Here is a 21445-nt window from a genome sequence, read left to right on the forward strand (position 1 = left end):
CAATTTTACCAAGCATAGGTCAATAAAAATGAAAAGCTACAGCTAGCTAGTATAGGCCTGGTAGTAAGCTCTCTTCTATGAACCCCAGTAAGACTTGTGAAACCGACAATCAATTTGGTCAGGCCTAACCCTACTTGCACCTGTGAATCACCCGCTTAATATTAATTATAATGTACATTTTCACCTGTGAGCAAATTGAGTCCCCCTACCTATAGATCTATAGTATTAAACGTTGCAGAGGAGGTTGCATGGTGTTACGAATATATGAAGGAATGTGCGTACACGAAGAAATTATTAACATGCGCCTAAAATAAGTGCATGCCTTGAATTTTGTGTGAAGTATTAAGCATTTTATATATCTTTGTGCATGCGTGCATGTATACGATACAGCTTACAATCCTTTTTTACAGGTTCCTAAATGGGAGATTTTTTCACTTCTTCGGTTTGTTGAGCAGAATGGAGATGCAACTGTCACTGATATTGTAATGGAATCTTGTAAAGTTGCTGCTAATTTAATTTTGTCCCAAAAAGTGAGTAATACACTCTAGATACAGAAGCCACAGAGATCATATACCTTAATTACTATTAGACGGGTAGTAATTTTAGTGTTTTCAGATTTTTCTCTGTTTTAAGGTACTAATTTTGGCGGATTTGTAGCAAATTCATTAGCACAATAATTGTCAAAGATGTACGAGTATGAGTTTTAAGGTTGAGTGGAAAGTTTGGAGTCAGATACAGATGAAAAGGGCTAGCTTGCTTAGCATACTCTTAAAATACTTATTTTTTCATAAATAATCACAAATTCACTAAAATTAGTACCCGTTTTTATAATAAGGTTCAGCACTGAAGTGCTAAACCTTTGTGAGTGTCACAACCAGGGTGTTATAATTATCGTAAAATCAGATTTGAACGCTGTGGGGCAAGGCTTTTCGGCTATGGTATGGTCAGTCATGCAATCAGCGGACTAAGATCACAGTATAGAGCCAGCAATTATGCCTAGAGTAGAATAGTAGTAACAAGGTTTCATACAGGGGAAAGGGGGATATCCCTCCCCTATATAGCTCCAATTCCCCCCCCTTTCAATTATGACTGAGTGTCCATAGCTGGGTATTGAAATAACAGTTGACCTTTTTTTAGCAACATTTTCTGGTTACTTTTCTCATTTCCCCCCTCTACTTCAAAATCCTGTATGACACCCTGGTATATATATTGACATGCAGTAGGACCGGACTCACTGTAGAATCAGCAAAAAAGCCTGCATTGTAGTAAGAAAGTAACTATAAAGCCATGTTTAGCTAGCTATAGTAAAGCCAATGTGCAAGGTAAGCTACAAAATTAGCTTTTGCTTTTTTATTTGGGCTTTATCAAAATCTGCCACTATTGTTGTTGTGTGGAGGCTATCCATGCTGTAACACTACCCAGATAAAAGACTCCAAATATACAAGGCAAACAAACAAAACAATAATCCGCCGCTGCCCACATGCCTCAGGTTAACTACAAAATTATGCCTCGGTGCGCATGTATGCACAAGCGAGGCATACGGTAGTGTGTTTGTGCGTCTGTGTGTCTGTGTATAGACCTGCCACAGCTGCTTAAGGGTCAATGAAGTGCAAGTAGGAGTTTCTATAGGCTTCTAGCCATGTTTTCTTGGGTTTTTAATTTGTGGATTTGTAAAATAATGCTTCGTTTTCGAGTTATGCCTATAGTTGTGCTTACTTGGAATGCCTTTTCAGAAGAGTATAATACGTAGCAAAATTGTCCATGGAGTGTTGCTACTCTATTTTGTAGTTAGCTCTGCACTAGAACGCTAGCAGCAAAAGTCAGAAGAGAGCTGCATGAAGGTCTACTTGATGCAACCAGACTTGACTTTTGGCATCAATTGTCTTTAACAATGATCATCGATCATTACCCGAGTTTGCATGCAGCAAAATTAAGGCACAAATTGGTTAAGTAATTATAGAACCACCCTATTACAAGCACCAACTGTGGAAAGCACTGCGGATGCTGATGCCTCGATGAAGGTGCCAAAGCTACATAAAGCTACGGTACTATGCACATCATGATGAACATTAATTTTTTGCATTAATTTTGAAACTCAAAGAGTGGGTAATGATCGACCATGATTGTTAAAAACGATCGATCCCAAAAATACGGTGGCCGAGAAGGGTCCTCCGCCTACTGCCACAATGAACCGCACGTGCAGAGTTTCCGTTGACCGCGTGCGCTTAAATATAAACGCTCGCGGTAGGAGACACACAGCGCGCGTGGTTAAACAAAGAGATCAGTCTGCACAAGGTCAAAGGTTAATAAATCATATCTGGATTCTAATTAACGCAAGGTATTCCTTGGCTATCAAATGCAGACTGCAGGACATGATTGATTGACTTTTGACCTTGTGCAGACTGATCTTAAAATTTTTGGCGGCTCTTTGTTTAACCGCGCGCGCGGTTCATTGTGGTGGTAGGCGGAGGCGGGTGACCATCCACCATACAAAAGCTCAAGTCTAAAGTAATGCATGGCAGAGCCTTGCAGCTCACTCTTGCAGCTACCAATAGCTAGCGTTCTAGTGCAGAGCTAACTACTAAGTAGAGTAGCACACTCGGTGAACAAGTTTTGCTACCCACTTTTTTGAAAGGCTGCAATGGCATTCCAAGTGAGAAAAAGTAGGTATAACTCGAGAACGAAGCATTATTTTGCAAATCCACAAATTAAAATTCCCAAAAACATGACTAAAAGCCTATAATATACTTGCACTTGATCGATCCTTGAGCAGCTGTAGCAGTCTACATAATTATGCAGGTAGCTCATTTTCTGGTAAAAACTTTGTCGAAGTGGGTGTGACTTAGAGCTGCACACGTCACAGATTATGCCTGCAATCAAATTACCCACTCTGAGTTCGCATGCAGCAAAATGCAAAAATGTTCATATGTGTATAAAAGCTATTTTAGTTATGTAGTTTTGGCATCTCCACCAAGGCATCAGCACCTGCTGTGCTTTCATTATGAAACATAAACTTTCCAGCCATTTCGTTTCTTCAGGAAATCGGTGACAATCGTCCAGGCATTTGTCTTTTCAGAAACTCGATCAGATCGAGACTTCTGTGAGTAAGATGCAGGTGGAAGCATTATTTTGGTATAATGAACATTATGAACATTATACTATCGATCATTAACAATTTGCCAACGCTTTTCGTTACAATAATAGTCACCAAAACAGGATGTGTGCAGAGGATAGTATTTGTGGCCTAAAAAAGTCGCACTTTTATGTTCAACTTACATTCATACTCGACAGGTTTATTGAATAGCTCCTAGCCTCCTTCATAGGCCTTCAACAAGATGGCTAAGCTTCCATGCGTCCATGGGCGTGGTTTAGATACATTTTAATTGGGCTGAACCCACGACTAGCCGCTTTGGGCTTAGACGTGAATATACCATCACAAACCACAAAGGTTTCAGACCAACCCAACTAACACATCACATTAATCGGCTACTCTGTGCTCTAATAGGCTTGGTACTTGGACTAGGTAACATTAATCGGCTACTCTGTGCTCTAATAGGCTTGGTATTTGGACTAGTTAGTTCCCGAAACCACACCCTAGTAGCTTAGGTACATCCTGTTCGCTTGGGGAGAGGGGTCAGCAGAACTCCCCCCAAAAGGGAGTGGCTCGTTACATGAGCCCTACCCGACCCCAAGCCTAGTACCAACTGTTACTTAAATAGCAAAGTTTAGATATGGACATATTGAAATTATATTGACTAATGAACCAACATAATGATGCAGAATTATACAAGCGTAAGTGTTCCAAACAGTTTTGTTACTGCTGACCGATAGTTCTAGCGATGGTACACAACTGGTCCCGGGGAGTGTGAACATACAGCAAATAAGCCGAGCTTTCCCATCTGCCCATCGTCTTAATGAGAGCTTCCGCGATACCATAGTACGAGGCCGTTGTAGCTGCCCCGATTCTGAAGGAGGTATGTATAATAAGAGGCGTGGCTTCCGGTCAAAATTTCCGCCCTGCCCTGCTGATAGGTTTTGCCCTCTCTTCCAAAAAATCCTGGCTACGCTCCTGATTTATGTCCACATCTTCAACAACAGCATCAGTTTGTCAGATCCTCATGTTGCAGTGGCGGATCCAGGGGGAGATCCAAGGGAGCAAAGGAACCCCCCTTTTGCTCAGAATATTAGAATTGATATTTAGCAATCTACAGTCATATTTTACCTATTCTACAGATGTACTAAGGTCAATACCTGCATGCAGTCAACTCTAGAAGGAACAGAAGCTCGCTAAAACCAGCTAGTGGCAGCTTCTTCTTTCTCAACTGGATTGTCGCAAATAGCAATAGCAGCAAAATTGAGGGAAGCTCCCTGAACAGAGATGGGGATTTCCCTGTCATTTAGACCAGAAAACCGCTCTCTAGCTCTCTAGCTCTATTACAGTAACGAAATGAGGAGAATACGTCAAGCATGGATCAGTCTTTTCTCCTTGTTTACTTTCTTGAACAAATGAAAAAAACAACTTGAAAACTGTGCATGCCTAGCCTGCGTCTGGGGCTGTATGACTATATATCCTACAGCTGTTGACCAATGAGATCAATTAGTGGTGACGTAAGTGTGGTATAAGCAATTTTACGGAGCAATCAATGCTCGCAAAGTTTGTATATGGTTGCTAGTAATACATACAATATAGTAAAGCAGCTGTATTATAATTATAGCAGTTTTTTCCGCAGTCACTATAATAGTTGTGCACTTATTATTAATTTTATGCACATGCAGTCATCAGATAAGCAGTTGGAGAGTATAATTTTTGAAATGACAAAGGAAGATTCAGTGGCATTTGGTAAAGTGTTTGGGGCTATTTTAGAGAAGCGCTACCCTCAGTTGATGGAAGACAACAGTCATGATTGGATTACTTTAGGAGTACTCTTGGAATGGATTGTCTGGCCCACCTACCTTAAAATAGTCAAACAAGGTTCTATACTGTTATCACTTTGTTGCACCATTAATTTATCACCTCCATGCTCTTAGGTGATGTGTGTCTCCTGATGGAAGGCCTCTCCAAACAGTGTCAGAGAGCCTGTGTCTGTGCTGTATTCAAATTCAAGGACATGTGTGATCGTGTTTTGAGTGGTGATATCACAATGTCTGACTTGAATCAGATGATCGCACACAGATACCGTGTGGAAAAACTTTTTGAAGCAATAGAAGGTGAAGAACTCACCTTGAAGATCGTCTCCGCTGCCCTGGACAAGAGAATGCAACAGTATCTATTTATTGAGAATCGTAGAAAAGCATACACATATATTTGTGGCTGGATATCTGAAATTGAAGGTACGTTTGATTGCACATGCATGTGCGCGTGCGTGCGTGTGTGTGAGGTTTCTAATCACGTTCTCTTGGATTTTAACTCGTGAATTTGCAAACTAAAGCTGCTTTCCCAAGTTACGGCTAGTTTGACTTACAGTAAATGTCTCTTCGGTTTAGTATCATCTGTTCGCACAAACTTTTTATTCAACTTATGACTTTACCTTGTACTGTTTGACGTTGTTACTGCAAAGCTATACACTGCCCGATTTGTGAACTCAAAAATTAAATGATCACCCATAACTATGTCCAAGCCAAAACAACACTTTGGTTGGCCATTTATGGTCATTAGCTAAAATTGGTAAATTGGTAGGACGTATAATTGTTACCCGATGCACGTGTGGGCGGCCACGGGTATAGTAGTCGTTTGGTTTGTCTGCCTGTTTTGCGATTTCTGAGCCTGCTCATCTGGATGCCACAGCGATAATTTATGTTTACAGCAGCCTTCTCATATAGGTTTTAATAGTGGTAGAATTTTTGCTTCGTTGTCGAATAAAAGCTATAGGAAGCTTGAGCTTGCACGTCCATAGCTAGTATAGTAGATCGCACTATTATTTGAGACACTATTACAGCCATGTGGATACATTGTAATGTCTTGTAATCAATAACTTTAAGTATTTACTACTAACATCTAGAAGGTTCTACATCTATTAATATCCTGTTTACAAGTCCAAGGTTCTGGTGATTTCCTAAATCACATTACCAGATTACCACATACATGTTATCTTGGGAAGAGACTCCAGGAGTCTTTGCTGGCTACTGTGCACGTGAGCCTCGTTTGGTGTCAGCCTGGTGTCCTAGTAATTGTAGGCCAGCTCTGCTGTGATCAAAATAACGTTCCAGGACTCCCAGAGTGCATGTCAGGTATCTTACTTTCAGGCTTCTTTTTGACTCTGCTGTGATCCTATATAGTCCTATAGTGTATATGTCTGACCATGCACCACTACCGTTTTCAAAGCCTTGTTATAGCATATTTTTCCTCCATATAGTTTAGGCCGGGTAGTTGCCGCTAGGTTCTTCCATGTTCGTGTATACGTACCGTATCATTACCTGCTTGTGAGACGTAAATAGCCGAGGGTTAGCACTTCAGTGCTCTAACATAAATCTACATGCAAAAGCCAAATAAGATTATGCATGTCATCTTCAATGAGTTTTAGGCTCATCAACTAGTACTATCTATATCTATATACATAAGTCTGTGTTTAACCCTTTCCCCGCTTTAGCCGACTATAGTCGGCATGGCTACTGATAAATTTAAAAAAATCATTGTGCACGCTGTGTTGGAGCTATGCACACACTGCAGGTACCAGCACATGCACATTGAGCTGCTCTTCCATGTGGTATTTTTAATATTTTGCTTCAAGGTACGGTTCGATCAGAATTGTCGAAAGAAAAGTGACCGTTTTATAATTGCTACAAGATCTTCGTAGTACAACGTCAGGGAGGTTCTAGGGAAGCTAGAGAGTGAGAATATCGATGCTTATGGCCTTGTAGAGTGAGAGGACAGTGACTGAGATCATAGCTAGGTAGGAAACTTCCTTTCAGAGGTCAAACTAAAAAGAAAGAGCCTGAGAATCCTGAGGAAGACGCACTTGAGGTGGACCATCTTCCTGAACCTGGTAAGTCACTATAGAGTAGCATTTGTAGTCTTGATAGCTTCACTATAGGTTTATTTAGGCTAGTTAGTACAACAGTGGACATCATGAGCCACCATTGAACTTGTAATCCTGTGTGTAGGTGAAGAAAATATTTCCCGGGAAAAGGGCATCTGCCGATAGAACCTCAAATACAAGTTTCTGCAGATCATGATTGAGTCCTGAGTGAGCCATGTCATCGTGAGAACATTCTGAACACTTATATCATGTGTTCAGTCACTTTGTAACATCATACAGTATTGTTTGTGAACATAATTGTGAATTTTTGTTAACAATTGTTATTTGTGGGGTGGTGGTTGGTTGCTAGGCAACAATGATGAGTCCATGAATGCGACAGGTCCGGTTCTACCTGTGGAACTTTGTTACAAGTGTTTTTAATATACGGTTCATGAGTTATAAATTTTTTAAACAAAATATGCAAATATTCACTTTTAATTAAAGCAGGGAAAGGGTTAAATTCTGATTCGTTTTCAGCACTATTTTCTTTCTTAATAATTAGGACGACGACTCTTCTCTCTCCACCACAGGAACATGGGCCGGGTAGCACTAATCAAATATTATTCATCGAAGTTATATTGTTTCGGGTTGAGTGTTTATGCTTATGCAGCTCCATAGTTCAGACAAGGAAGGTTTGCACTGGATTATTTTCCAGAACGTTGTTGTGCTTAACCCTTGGCCATTGTCTGTGAGAGGACGCTTTCCAGCTCTCCTGTAGGTCATCCTGATTGCTGGCTTTAGGCTTCTCTCTATTATGCGAATATAAGATTGGGCCATGCCCAACTAGGCAGAGAAGTTAATTATGATGTCATTACTAAGAGGTGTGGCATCCAGTCAACCAAATTGTTCACCCTCTCTCATCTGTAATAGCATCCTCCTCAAAATCCTGGCTACGCCCCTGTACTGCATGTGCATGCTCAAGTTTGTGTAAAATGTTGATATGTGGGTATGATTTTGGCATGTATTTATTTAGGTATGGCTACCTTGAGAGATGAGCTTGGTCAAGATATCAGTGGAGCTAAACTTACTGATCTCTGTCAGCTCAACGACGATAACTCTATACAACTATTGTGCTACACATCTGCAAAACCTCTAGAACCATTTGCTGATCATTTTCTGACCATGAAGAATCACGGCTCCACTCTCTACACCCGCCCTCTTAACAATAGGCTGAAGAAAATATTAGCCACTAGGTCAGACCTCACCATTGCTCACATTTACTCAGAGATATGGCAGCCAGTTTTTAAGGATTGTCAAATGCTGATGCAGAGCCTAGTTGATAAGAGCATGACACTGTCGTTTGTAGACCAACATCTGCAAGCATACAAGAATGATCTACCGCCCTGCGAAAACACTCTTTATAGTGCCGTTTTCAACTTAGATGTTGGAGTGAGCAAGTGCTTGGGGATTAAACCAAATCAAGCACCCCTACGATCTGCTCTGCAAAGCATTGAGCACTACTGGATTCTGTGTCGTTATCAAAAAGGGGCACTTGTGTTTTTGAAACTGAGAGATATTCTCAATCTGAAGGGGGATTTTGGAATTGTTGAAAGATTATCTCACCAGGTATGTTTAAAATGTATTGTGTATCGTTGAACGGTAGGTATATACCAATACACAACATCATGTACATGTATAATTATGTATTATCTTCAATATTAATCCTTCCCAATTAATGTCAACTAACCAAGATTGTCATATACACCTGGTTAAATAGAAGTCTGTCTTAGAAGGATTACTAAATATAGACTAAATTACGTATGACAGGTCATAGTTTATAATTATGTTCAACACTCCTATTTGTCATGACGTACTCGAAGAATTGACTTGGTTAGCAGCATATTTTCAGTTGGGCAATAAATCACGCTTTCTCTTCACGTACATATAGTGGTATACTTAGAATACGAATATGTTTGGTGCAAGAATGATTGCCATAGCAATTGTTCCTTGATTATCTTCACAGATTGTTAGATGCTTCTGCAGATTCACAAATGTCAGCCATCAACCTTCTCAACCATACGCTTCTTGAGTTGCAAGACTGCATGCATGAGTGCTACTCCGTTTCTAAAGTTAATATAGAGCCACGTGCTTTCTGTTACTCCAACTGACTGCCCCATTTGCCATCATGACCACTTGTGGAGTGTCTATCATCATGATCTCCATCCCAGTCAGCATCTAAGTACCAATAAAGTCTAGATTTGCTCATAGCACACAATGCTTTCGAATAACGAAAGATCCTCTTGACTGCATGCAGTGAGCTGAACAGAGTTTTGATACCATTCCAGATTCCATTCCTAACTTCTTTGAGAGGTCCTTATACACACCGTCTCTTTGAGTCTTTGCTCACTAGTATATGTCCCAATCGTTATGCCAAATGTTCATATAATTATTATCACATGCTCTAAAACGGGTTCACAATCAAGACAGTACAACACCTGCAGTGCAGATGTCTTCTAAGCTACCCACCCATTCCACTTTGAATCCAACATCTTGTTGCCAAATTTTACAACATTTCCTTGATCTGCTGCACACGAGAGCTTTGGCACATAGAGAACACGATACATGCATTGACTGCTTGTTTTGGGTATCTCACTTTGTAAATGAGTTTTCCTGACACCTGCCCATCTGCCCATCTCCTAAATATACTTTCTTGAACTCTTTGTAGTTTTTCAGTAAGTCTTTTCTAGACATCATAATTAATAGCTTGTTGCCCCAGAGTCAATAAGCCGAAGGCTCTAAGTATCACTAGTTCTGCTGGTTTATCTTTCTTGCAGCCATTCGTGTTGAAATTCAGGACAATCTCGTCGAAAGTGTCCGGGCTCACCACATTCAAACCACGTTAGATTGCTTCTCTGTTTTTGCCTCTCGCCAGAGGATTTGATAGCAGATGTTTCATCTCAAACTTCAAGTTCTTGCTGTCTAGCTTGTCGATCGTCCACTTCTCATCAGTTCCTGCCGTACTAAACCTTCTCAACTGCTAGTATTTTACTTCCGAGTCTTGTCCATAACCTAATGTTCAATCAACTGACCAAAACTGACAAATAATCATATAGGTGGTTAAATAATAGTCTGTCCTGATTGTTCTAGAAGGATTACTATAATAACTAACAGGTCATAATCTCAACCTGTTACCTGTTTTCTTCACTCTTTCAGCTCACAGAGTCCGTGAAAGAAGACCAAACTCTGGCGACTATTGACACGGGTGCAGTAGAAACTGATCAATTTCTGAAGGATATTATCAGCAACCCACAAAAGTACAAATGTCTTCAAACGTTCAGTAACTGCCAGGAAATCATTGAATGGCTCAAAGCGTTCACACAAAGTAAGTTATATAGTTCTGTATTACCAGTGAGCCTGCATGGTATATTGATTTATTCACAGGTGTCATTGACATCCAAGGATTTGTGACCATGGCTCTAGCCACTGCTGCTGGAGGAGAGGGAGACTTGGCCAGTGACAAACTCTCTCACCTACAAACTGTTGGCAGTGGTTTTGCATCTCTCATCTATGAGATGAAGGAGTCTGATGATTATCTGATGCTTAAGGACCGATGTAAATCACTTTGGAAAGCTCTGGTCAAAAACAGTAACTTACCAGAGCTATTGGTAAGTGTAGTATGCATGCCAAGGACTTTACCATGCACATTTCCCATTTAGATCAGCTGTAATAAGGACATAAAGTGGTACACGTCGGTAAAGGATACCCAGGGCTCTGTGGAGACTACCTCCTCCTATGGCCAGATGGCAAACATTCTCAAGTACGGCACATACAGAGTAGGCTTTAAGAAAAATGCTCGGACTGTTCATGATTTCATCTCAGTGATACTCACCCGCCAATACGAGGAACTAGTTAAATGGAACTACACTCTAGACGAGCTTCGAGACCTTGAGAGCAAGTTAGTGCTCATTTGTGGGAACAATGCAAAGAACAGAGCGGAGGTCAACCACTACCTCAATGTGAGTATAGGTGACATAATTATGTGTAATGCTCCTGCATGTATTGATCAAACAATTTTTTCAGCTTCTGCACTGTGCCACCAGTATTGCAGAGCTCTACCTGGAGCTCCAGAAAGCTGGAGATGTCACATACTCCAATGCTACTTTTGAATTCAAATGTGTCAAAGGGTACGAGTTCAACTTGGAGGAAGCAAAACTAAGAGTGGCTACTCTACAGGACTACATCATCCACACCTTAGAACGGGATATGGTTACCTGGAAACAAATTATGGAAAGTGCTCGTGATAAGTACTATGAACTGAACTACTTTACGACGCTTCAATTGCTCCAACTAAGGAAGGAACTGGGCATACTCAGTCAAACTAGCACCAACCACAAAGTTGAATATAACATATTAATGCTGCTAAAGAGTGTATCCCCTCAGGTTTCTAGTAGGGTGGTAATAGACTCACTGCAAGCAGCCGCACAACCTGAGCCTATGGGCGGAGAGGGAGCCATTCCCGTAGCTGATACTGTTTCTGCCAATTCAGAGAACAAGGACTCACTGCAAGCAGCCGCACAACCTGAGCCTATGGGTAGAGAGGAAACCATTCCCAAAGCTGATAAAGTTTCTGCCAATTCAGAGAACAAAGCAATCCAGCTTGATTGCACTTTACCTATTGCTATTTCTGAACCAATACCTTCATTAATGCCTACATTGAGTTTTGAAGATCTAAACGAATCGCAGAAAAGTATTTACACAACGTTGATGGGATTTAACTATTCTAAGGGCCACGTTCTAAGAGCTTTTCAAGAATGCCAGGATGTTGACTACTTTGAAATTGAGACTTGGTGTGATACCAATGAGGACCTATTTTATGAAAGAGATGTGGATGAAGATCATATAACTACTGTAACAAAGGAAATATATAATCCAGTGGAGTCAGATGATGAAGCCACTGTGCCAGTGTGTGAACAAAGTGAGTGTAATGGAGCACAGTATATAATTATAGTGTATAGTAGTGACATTGTACCTTGTTGCCTTTTGACTAGTGCCATGCACAAGCTGTTTATTGGCCCGGTAGTAGATTATGGTCAAGGCCTTTACTCATAGCCATGTGAATAACTATTACATGCTGAGCATAAACACACACATTGCATGTGCCCATGGCCAATGGGTGCATGAAGTAGTGTTTTTATGGCGTGTTTATATGCTATTTCTTGAATGCATAATTATGCTGACCATTTTCTTTTGGGTGTACAGCTAATGTATTGCCAAAAAATCCTACTCAACTCGATGTAGGGCTCAAAATTCAGTCTGTAGTGAGACACTCAGTTGACTTGAGTCACCCTGGGGTAAAGGAGTTAGTGGAAGCAGGCTATAACTCCCAAGAGTGTGTTGAAGCTGTATATCAAAGTAGAGGGGATGTGGAGAAGGCTATGAAGCTGCTTGATGCCAGGGTGATGGAGAATAGTGCTCAGTCTGATGTGGCCATAAGTAGAGTGGAACCAACGCTAGATCTGTAGGTTGAGGTTTCTGTATACCGTATTCACCAAGAACATACTCTAATTGCATGCTACACCACGTACAGCTGTATATATAGGTGGGATGGTCTTATTTTCGAAATCGGTTGTTTTGGCTCAAATTTATACTTCCACCCAGGTGTTCGCCTCGAAATTACACCCATGCACTAAGATAACTAAGTTTGTCCTGAGGGGCTTTGTGGTGAAGACGTGCGACCAAAACCATACTGCCCATTTGTATTCATTATAAGGAGTACATCAAATTCGAGAATTCCTATAACACGTATACTGATCTGCAAAGCTGCACCTAGCTGTTTCATTATAATTTTATGGACTTTGGCATCCTTTTTAACAACGATCATGGTTAATCATTTTCCCCCATTCTAGCTGCATGCAAATGTAACAATTGTGCATGTGTGTATTCATGAGGCATCAGCACATGCGAAGCTTTTAGATAGTGTGCAAAGCAGGGCATAGCCAGGATTTTGTGGAAGGGGGTGCTAATTGTAGTATCGTTACTTTAATTTAGCATTTTCATTATAGACTCGAATTTATTTTGAACAAGTTAATGAGCGGGCGTAATTTCGAGACAAACTTCCATTTTCGACTTAATTTTACCATTTGCATGTAGCTGCTTTGTTGTTATACATTACGTTTATGTTTTAGAGTAGCATTGTTCCTTTAGCTCTGAGGCTGTAGGGGACGGTATCACCGAAGCTCGAGATCCTGAAGCCTGTAGGAGCCATCTGGAACTTGACCACCTGGGACGTGTGCTAAAGGCTATCAGCAAATGCTCTCCAGGTATAATTACATGCATGTTTATCAAAATTATACATTGAATGCACAGGTACTGTGACAGTTCAAAGACCCTTCAGCCACTTTCTCAAGGCTGGGTTACCTAATCTTCTAGTCACAGCTCCTGGTACTGTTATATAGCTACATGTATTTATAGCCAATGTTCCCCCCTCTAGACAATATACTGAGTAGTGTGCTGGCGTTGTACATTGAAGACCCAACCCTCCCGCTCCCCACACTAGAGGAGGTCCTTCTCTGTACTTTGTGTACTACAGTTGAAGAGGTAAATATATGGGTTGTCCAGTAATAAACTGCTTCGTGTATATATATATATATATATAGTGCTAGCTCTAGTACATTGGAGCTGTGTATCTCGATGCTCCTTATTCACCTCTCCTGCAGGTCAGTCTTCTTTGGCGACGGGCCATTGATGACCCCTACTTCAGGAGAGTGTTTTGTCTGGCCCACGCTGAGAGGCTCTCCAATAAGGTCTGTGATGCCGCACTGAGATCACTGCAAGAGCTTTCTCAGGGAAGGACTGGTGAGACACTGTGTGTACATAGTACCAATGCAAGGGCGTACGCTCTTGGTAGTACATTAGTGCACAGGGTGCCAAGTTTACTGACTAAGAGTCACATGGCATGCAGTCAGTCATGGTTCACCATTTAACATTTTCAGTTCTGAAACTTTGCACCATCTTATTGATTTGATTTAGTCGATTTGTGGCTGTTCATCTATTTCCAAAGACCTGCATATACTGGTTTAGTTCATTAGATCCCACACTTGTGTGTGTTTAGCAGGGAATTATGAGCATATAGTTTCCCAGGGAATTATAAGCTTGAGGGTAAGTATTTAAGCATAATAATTAGCTACCTGCATATAGCGGGTAATTTTCGGGGGACAAAATATTCGTGGTTCAGCAATATTGAGACATTTCGTGGGTAATATTTTTCGTGGTTGCTGCTTGCACTGCAGGTAAAGGTAGGCAAGGTCGCTTCATTCGTGGGTAAAATATTTATGGTCAGACCTCCAACCACGAAAACCACAAATATTTTTCCCCACAAAAATTACACGCTATACGGTATATGGCTGTTCAGTTTTTTCACTACTGTTCTGGGTCCATTTTCACAGTACTGAGGTATTCTAGGCATTCATCAACTTTGTCCTGCAGCCATGTTCACTCCAAAATTGTTTACTGCATGCATGCCCATTCAGTAGACTCTTAGCTGTGTACAAGCGCTGTTCCTTGCTAGCTAGCTGGCCATACAGAACTGAGAAGCTTGTACACTAGGGCTCGACTGCAGAGAAAAAGGAGGCTGGGCTCATTTGTTGCAGAGCGCTTCCTGCAGAAGTGGAGTCATAGTGGAGTTGGAGTCATCCACTACCTGGTCCGAAACAGCGCAATTCAGGGCCAACGCGAACGTTTTTTAGCAGAGAAGCAGAAATCATCCTCAAAATAAAGCTGTTGCTAAGGCTTGCTGCTTTTATAGATTTTTTTCAAGAAAGAAAAATATAGTGTTATAATTATATACACATATATAGTTTTCTTGCTTGAAGCAGGGCTAGACGTAGCGCTTGAGGCAGGTAACGTAAGAAAGGACACCTTTGAATAATGGACAAAACCAAGTTATCCGTTATTTGGAGGTTCCACTGTATATACCAAATCTAGCTGACTATACCCTAAAAAAAAGTGAGCTGCTAAAATCATGCTAATGATAGTATCACTGGGTCATAATTATGATCTGTCCATCACATAATTATGGTATTCACTACCTTGGCTGCAGACTATCGCCTTGTAGTGATCTGTAGTGAAAACAGTGAGGAAAAATCTCACATCATCACACGGCTGGGCAATAATCAACGGCCAGTGATTCCCAAACTGATAGTGGATGATTGCAAAGACTACCTCAAGGCACACTTTGTGCACCAAATGGACATGGAGGTCAGTCAGGTCAATCCTACATTACACCTGCGAGCATCAATGGTGGACCCTGATAAGTAAGCTATAGTGTTTAATCGTATAGTGCTTCAAAGCCCTCCACCCAGCTCGTGTGTGCGTGTGGTGTCCTCAAACCGCTCTGGTATGGGAAAATCTTTATACATTAAGCAGATGGCGGAATCTTTGAAACAGGCCACCTCCAACAATGCTTTTCATGTTACCATCCCAATCCACGGGTCTGTGGTCAGTACTGACACGCTTATGGACAGTTTCAAGAAACACACAGGGAGAGATAACTGCACCATCTATCATTTGGACATTGCGCCAAATGTGAGTATCATCCCATTGTCATGAAATGTCTGTACCAAGCCCATATACTACCCCCAGGTGATTGCTGAGGTTGATTGTATTCTATTTTCACTACTCATACTGAGTGGGATCAGTGACAGCCGAGGTCTTGTATGGAGAAGGCATACCGGTCACCTCTACATGGTAGAGGTTACTTTACCTGAGCAAATAGTGAGTTTATTATTTTGATTGTAAATATATATATTATGTCTTCCATATCTTCAAGAGTGACCAAGAGGATTTCCAGACTCTCCACCTACTTAATCTATTTCCTACTGTTCAATGTTCCAGCCCTAAAGATGTTGCCACAAGGAGACAACAACAACCGGGTACTGCAATTATATATAGGTTAGGTACAACAATATTGTCATACCTGTTCGCTTTTATTACAGATTCTGGTGTGCTTGGTATGAACAAGAAGGAATTTGAAGGGCCCACAATACAGAGGGTGTACCAATACCTCAAGAGGTACACAAATGGTCAAAATCTAGACACCTTCTTATACCAGGGATTGGTTGAGGGCGATGAGAGGGACTGCCTCAAGATCATACTCAGGTGAATACTGGCCTTGTTCCATGCCTAGATGCAAATACTACGTAATAGACTGAATGCATGCATATTGACACAATTCCAGCAAGTGCGGTGTTAGAGACCCCAGTTGGGCTGAGATCAGTCACTTCACTAAGTTTCTGGACATTCAGCTCAACTCTTGTGAGAACTCTGTGTTCTGTGATGAGATTCTTGTAGGTGATGTCATGTCTGGCATTAAGGAATTTGTGGTAAAGTTCATGATTAGGATGTCACAGGTAAGGCTTAGACATCATAGTGTGTATTTTAATTTCCCCTGCCTCTTAAGGATTTCTCAACACCCTCTCTGGAGGGAGTGCTGGCCAGGGAAAACCTGGAAGTGGATGCACCAGATGCTGCTGAAGCAGGTGACCATGACCAGTTGGAACAGCACCAAATTGTCGCAAGAAGGCAGTGGGAGCAAACGTACGGTTGCACTAGTGTGTGCTCACGTTCCTATTATTTATTACGTGGCCACAAGCAGTTACGGTTACAGCTAGCTTTGTGATTCCTCACTGTACACAATTAATGATTTCCGCATAGAGCATTTGATGCGTGGGTGGGAACGCTATATCGTAAGTTACTAACCTTAATTGACCCCGTAGTAGATTGTGGTCAAGGGCCTTTAATACCATAGACAGATTATATTGCATGGCCCTTGTAGTAGATAGTGATCTCGGGCCTTCATGATAAATTATACCTATTACACAGTTTGCTGGCTTGTGTAAAATATAATTATATAAATTGCACATAAGTATGTTACTGTGTGCAAACAAGAGTTCATTAGGAAGAGTACGCAACTCCAATAGACTTGTACACAAAAGGCGTTCCGTCTGACCTACGTCACAGATACTAGCTGTTGTAACCGCAACTAGCAGGAAAGGCAATGATAGTAACTATTGCCTTTCCTACTGGCAGGTACAAATGAATAACATTAGTGATAATTATTACTATGTTATTCCATAGATAGTAAAGAAATGGGATTGGAAACGCACTATTTCACACGGACAGTCCATGTTACAACCTCAATTATAGCCACGACCATTATACATGAATTATATCATTGTTCTTCCGGTGATTTCTCAGCCTAATTTCTTGCCACATCGACACTACGGTGACAAAATCAGAGCATAAATACAAAATGCATTGCAATATAATAATATGAACATTGTTCTTTAATATTGCCAAGTCTCGAATATAAAACTCAGCTTAGTTATAGAGAAGCTCCCCCACAAAGATGGCTAGTTTAAATCAACAAATCGGCCAATAACTCAAAAAGTATGCCCTCCCCACTTCCAATATACAGTTGAAGCAATAAAATACCATCGTGTACTACTACTGTGATCATTCATTTACATAGATACAATTCATAAGTCAGTTCTTACCCCACAAATAAAAAGAGAGAAGCTAAGTGTTGTAAAACTTCATTCTACAAAGAGTGTACACTACTTCTAGCTAGTAATAATGTACCTATAGCCATGCCCACGGACAAGTTTTAGATACGTTTACTTACCTATATAGTATATCCTCTCATCTTCTTTTTAAATCAGTGAAATTATACCTCAATGTGTCTATTAGTTGACATGCGGACTGTCCAGAGGAAGGCAGAGGCCTTACGTTACAAACATAAGCTCGCGTGATCCTGTTTCCAATCCCCTTCCTCTACTGTCTATGGTTATTTATTGCAAATTTGATTTCACAGTTTATACAACAGCATGTGGTTGTGATGTATTAGGTTGGAAGAAACGCCTACTACGGTTTTAAGTGGAGTTGTGTACTCTTCCTAAGCAACTTTTGTTGCAAGTAATACACCTCCACTGCTCCTCCACACACTAATATACAGTTCCCACCCGTACATCTTCTTCAATGATGACGCGTTTAGCATCACTTTCATCGGGTTCATAGTGACGCCAAATGGTGACTTAGTGGACCCAGTCCACAGAGTAGTGCTAGAGCCAGCCATCATGAGGCCACAGCTCTACACTAGGCTCAAACATGACAAGATAAACTTCGATGAGGACTATCGCATCTGGAGTAAGGAACTGATGATCCAAAAGATAGCAAGTGTCATGGGACTCAAAAGTTTGACTGATCCAGACAGTTCATACGTGCTAACTCCTGATAATCTTATCAAGATGTTGGCTATCCAAATGAGATTCAGGTAACAACTGGGATTAAAACCTCATCTATCGTGCAAAATGCTTCAGTGCATGTTTGTTCTCTGTGGAAAAGACATGACAATTGTACATGCAGATATTGTACAAAACCTATACATAGCATAATGTCACTGAGTGGCTTTTAATTATGCCAAATAGTTGCGCGCCAAATTCTCTATTATTCGCTTGCGTTTTTTCACTCTCTTTGCTAACAGCGTAGCTTTATTGTGCTCATGCATGCATGCATGTGAGTGAAAAAAGTGCAGGAGTGTCCATAATATCGGAAGAATAAAAAGTGGCTATAAGTTCATTGGTGTGTTTGCAATTTCAAGCACCCATACAGTGGTGGATCTAGAAAAGTGGTAGGTAGGTGCTGAGCAAGAGAGGCAAGGAGTATCCCCCGCGGCAGCACGCGAAAATCTAGGGTTACGCCCCCTTACGACGTAATTTCCGGTGGTTGCGGTATCAATCTCACATTATTATTATATTTACCGTTGTCAAGTCTGAACTGCAGTGCAGCTAGTCAAGCTTTTATCATAGCTTTTAGCGACACTATACTGTAATAGATTGGTCTACATGCAGCTACTCAGCTAGCTAGTACCAAGTCTGAGGGTGACTTCCACAGCCAATGAGTGAGACACAAAGATAATTATATTTGTTCAAGGTCAGGGGGGTGCTTGAGCACCCTCTGCTACCTGCTAGATCCACCCCTGGCACCGGCAATAATGAACAGCAGCTGCATGCAGACACACATGCACACATAGAACAGCATACTTATGCAACTGACAATAATGGCTTGTTTAGCTGTAAGACTATCCCAAAAGATAAGAAGAGATACGTGATTTTTATATTACAATGTGGTCACACCAACTGTAATTTTGTAACCACTGTTTACTATCCGCCATGCATGCATGTGAGCGGTGCACAACTTAGATAGGTTCTCCAGACCCTGTTTTTAATCAGGGCTGGTGTGAGACTCAGTTTCTCATTTAGCTTGCTATTAGACTTTAAACTATCGGCATTCTTTTTAGCGTCAGGACTATTTTCTTTTTCTGCTCTGATTCCCTGCATGTATATAATAATGTAAGAATTGTAACTGCATGTACATGCATTTGTATCTATTTAATAATAATAATTGTATGTATTTAATAATAGTCAGCTATAGTACTATTATAGTACTGTAGCTTCATTGCTATAAAGCTTTGGCGCCTCCACCAAGGCATCAGCACCCGCTTAATTTATGCTAAGGCGCGCCGCGACGCCACGGGTTATAGTAGTCGGTCCGTCTGTCTGTCTGTCTGTCTGCATATGTATTTTGAGTCTATACTTACCTGATGCCATAGCACTGTGTTTTTACTATGAATAGCCTCAACACAACAAGGTAGTAGTTAAATTTGGCAGATTTTAATTAAAGCTTCATTGTCGAATAAAAGTGAACAAAAGCTAAGAAGTTAAAACGCTCGAACCACCTGCACGATGTTGGCCTAGATGTACATGCGCTTTGATTCAAGTCTGTATAGCCTCACTAACCTCAAATTAAAGCCGAGGGTTTGTATTTCAGTGCTTTAGTTGTATGTATAGATCTATATACCCCAGGTGCATGGTACCTGCATGCGCATGTAGGGCCACTAAACAGGAACGCCACTAAACAAGAACAACCGGAAATGTAGTCATTAAATGGGCGCGGTTATTGCGAGGTCATTATTATACGCGTGGGCTAATTATCTAACTTAGAATCAGAGTAAACTCTTCCACAGGTTTGTGCGACATGGATGCATTCTTGGTGCAGCTGATCAATCAAGTAGCTAGGACTGTAGTGTAGCTGTACTAGCTACATAGAGCTTACTAGCTAGAAATGAATTTTGTTGTTACTTTAATTAACACATTACTAGTACTGGTACGTCTAGTTAGTTTTGGGAAGGAAGATGCTCCTCTACTATGGTTATATATGCATAATAAGTCACCTGGGTGCCTGGTTGAGTTGCACAGCCTGTTTCTTGGCTTCTAGGGGGTGTTCCTGTTTAGCGTCAACCCTCACACTAAACAAGAACACCTCACTAGGAGCCAGAGATACATGCTGTGCAGACGTCACAAGCACAGATTGCCCTACACCACCATTAGAGCACTTGCGAACTCTTAGCAGCCCTTAAAACCAGCATCACTGGCTCCTAGTGGGGTGTTCCTGTTTAGTGTGAGGTGTGACGCTAAACAGGAACACCTCCCTAGGGCCAAAATACAGGCTGTGCAACTCGATCAGACACCCAGATGACTTATTATGTATATATAATCATAATATAATCATAGTAGAGGAGCATCTTCCTCCCCAAAACAAACTAGACATAACAGTAATGTCAAAGGATTTATAAATGATATTAAAGCATCAATAATCTAGCTAGTAAAGCTCTATGTAGCTAGTACAGCTACACTACACTAGTACAGTGACACAGAGAAGCTACTTGATCGGTCCAGTTGCACCAAGAATGCCTCCATGTCTCACAAACCTGTGTGGGAGAGTACAGCTCTATTCTCCAGTTCGATAATTAGCCCACGCTCTCAACAACAACCCCGCAATAACCACGCCCATTATTGGTTTCATTTCCGGTTGTTCTTGTTTAGTGTGTGTTCCTGTTTAGTGGCCCTACATGCGCATCAGTCATTACTATAATAGAATCTATACTCAATTCACAATTATGTTTTCTGGACCTACTAAACAGGTGTGACATCCCAGTGGTTATAATTGGTGAGACAGGCTGTGGCAAAACAAGGCTCATTCACTACATGTGTGATCTGGCGCGGGGAGGCTTGGAGCAGAGAAACATGCTGATTCTAAAAGTATATAGAGTATATGTATCTATTTGTGAAGTTAAATGAATGTAATCATTAATTTTGATCGTAAGATGAAAATTCTCTGCTGTGCGCGTATAGATACATGGTGGAGTAACCAACAAACACGTCACAAACTTTGTGAAAGACGCCGAGAGATTGGCACAGATCAACAAAGAAGTTAACCCCAATCTGAGCACGGTGGTCTTCTTTGATGAGGCAAACACCACTGAGAGCGTTGGACTAATTAAGGAGATCATGTGTGATCGTAGAATGAATGGCCAACCAGTCTCCAAAGACCTCAAGTTCATAGCTGCCTGCAACCCATACAGAAAGTGAGTG

At 41.1% G+C, this 21445-nt stretch overlaps 2 protein-coding genes across 6 annotated transcripts in view; one reads left to right on the forward strand and one right to left on the reverse strand.

Annotated features, from left to right (window-relative positions):
- LOC135349720 (uncharacterized) overlaps nt 1-21445 on the reverse strand; it is a 93193-nt gene that overhangs the window by 18031 nt on the left and 53717 nt on the right. The window lies entirely within an intron of this gene.
- LOC135349716 (E3 ubiquitin-protein ligase RNF213-like) overlaps nt 1-21445 on the forward strand; it is a 66591-nt gene that overhangs the window by 15480 nt on the left and 29666 nt on the right. For 2 of the 3 annotated variants that reach the window (XM_064548303.1, XM_064548301.1), the window contains exons 13-35: nt 411-530; nt 4777-4972; nt 5029-5331; nt 7990-8582; nt 10170-10338; nt 10398-10621; nt 10673-10972; nt 11037-11931; nt 12216-12474; nt 13161-13276; nt 13323-13397; nt 13447-13553; nt 13673-13811; nt 15055-15268; nt 15317-15539; nt 15597-15728; nt 15784-15886; nt 15950-16112; nt 16192-16363; nt 16414-16550; nt 17968-18285; nt 20995-21112; nt 21206-21438. In XM_064548303.1, coding sequence (XP_064404373.1) covers nt 411-530; nt 4777-4972; nt 5029-5331; nt 7990-8582; nt 10170-10338; nt 10398-10621; nt 10673-10972; nt 11037-11931; nt 12216-12474; nt 13161-13276; nt 13323-13397; nt 13447-13553; nt 13673-13811; nt 15055-15268; nt 15317-15539; nt 15597-15728; nt 15784-15886; nt 15950-16112; nt 16192-16363; nt 16414-16550; nt 17968-18285; nt 20995-21112; nt 21206-21438 — 5309 coding nt within the window. The remainder of the gene's footprint in view (nt 1-410; nt 531-4776; nt 4973-5028; nt 5332-7989; nt 8583-10169; nt 10339-10397; nt 10622-10672; nt 10973-11036; nt 11932-12215; nt 12475-13160; nt 13277-13322; nt 13398-13446; nt 13554-13672; nt 13812-15054; nt 15269-15316; nt 15540-15596; nt 15729-15783; nt 15887-15949; nt 16113-16191; nt 16364-16413; nt 16551-17967; nt 18286-20994; nt 21113-21205; nt 21439-21445) is intronic. The other variant, XM_064548302.1, reaches the window with a different exon arrangement.

The sequence above is a fragment of the Halichondria panicea genome, chromosome 16 (genome assembly GCF_963675165.1).
Source record: "Halichondria panicea chromosome 16, odHalPani1.1, whole genome shotgun sequence".
Taxonomy (NCBI): Eukaryota; Metazoa; Porifera; class Demospongiae; order Suberitida; family Halichondriidae; genus Halichondria; species Halichondria panicea.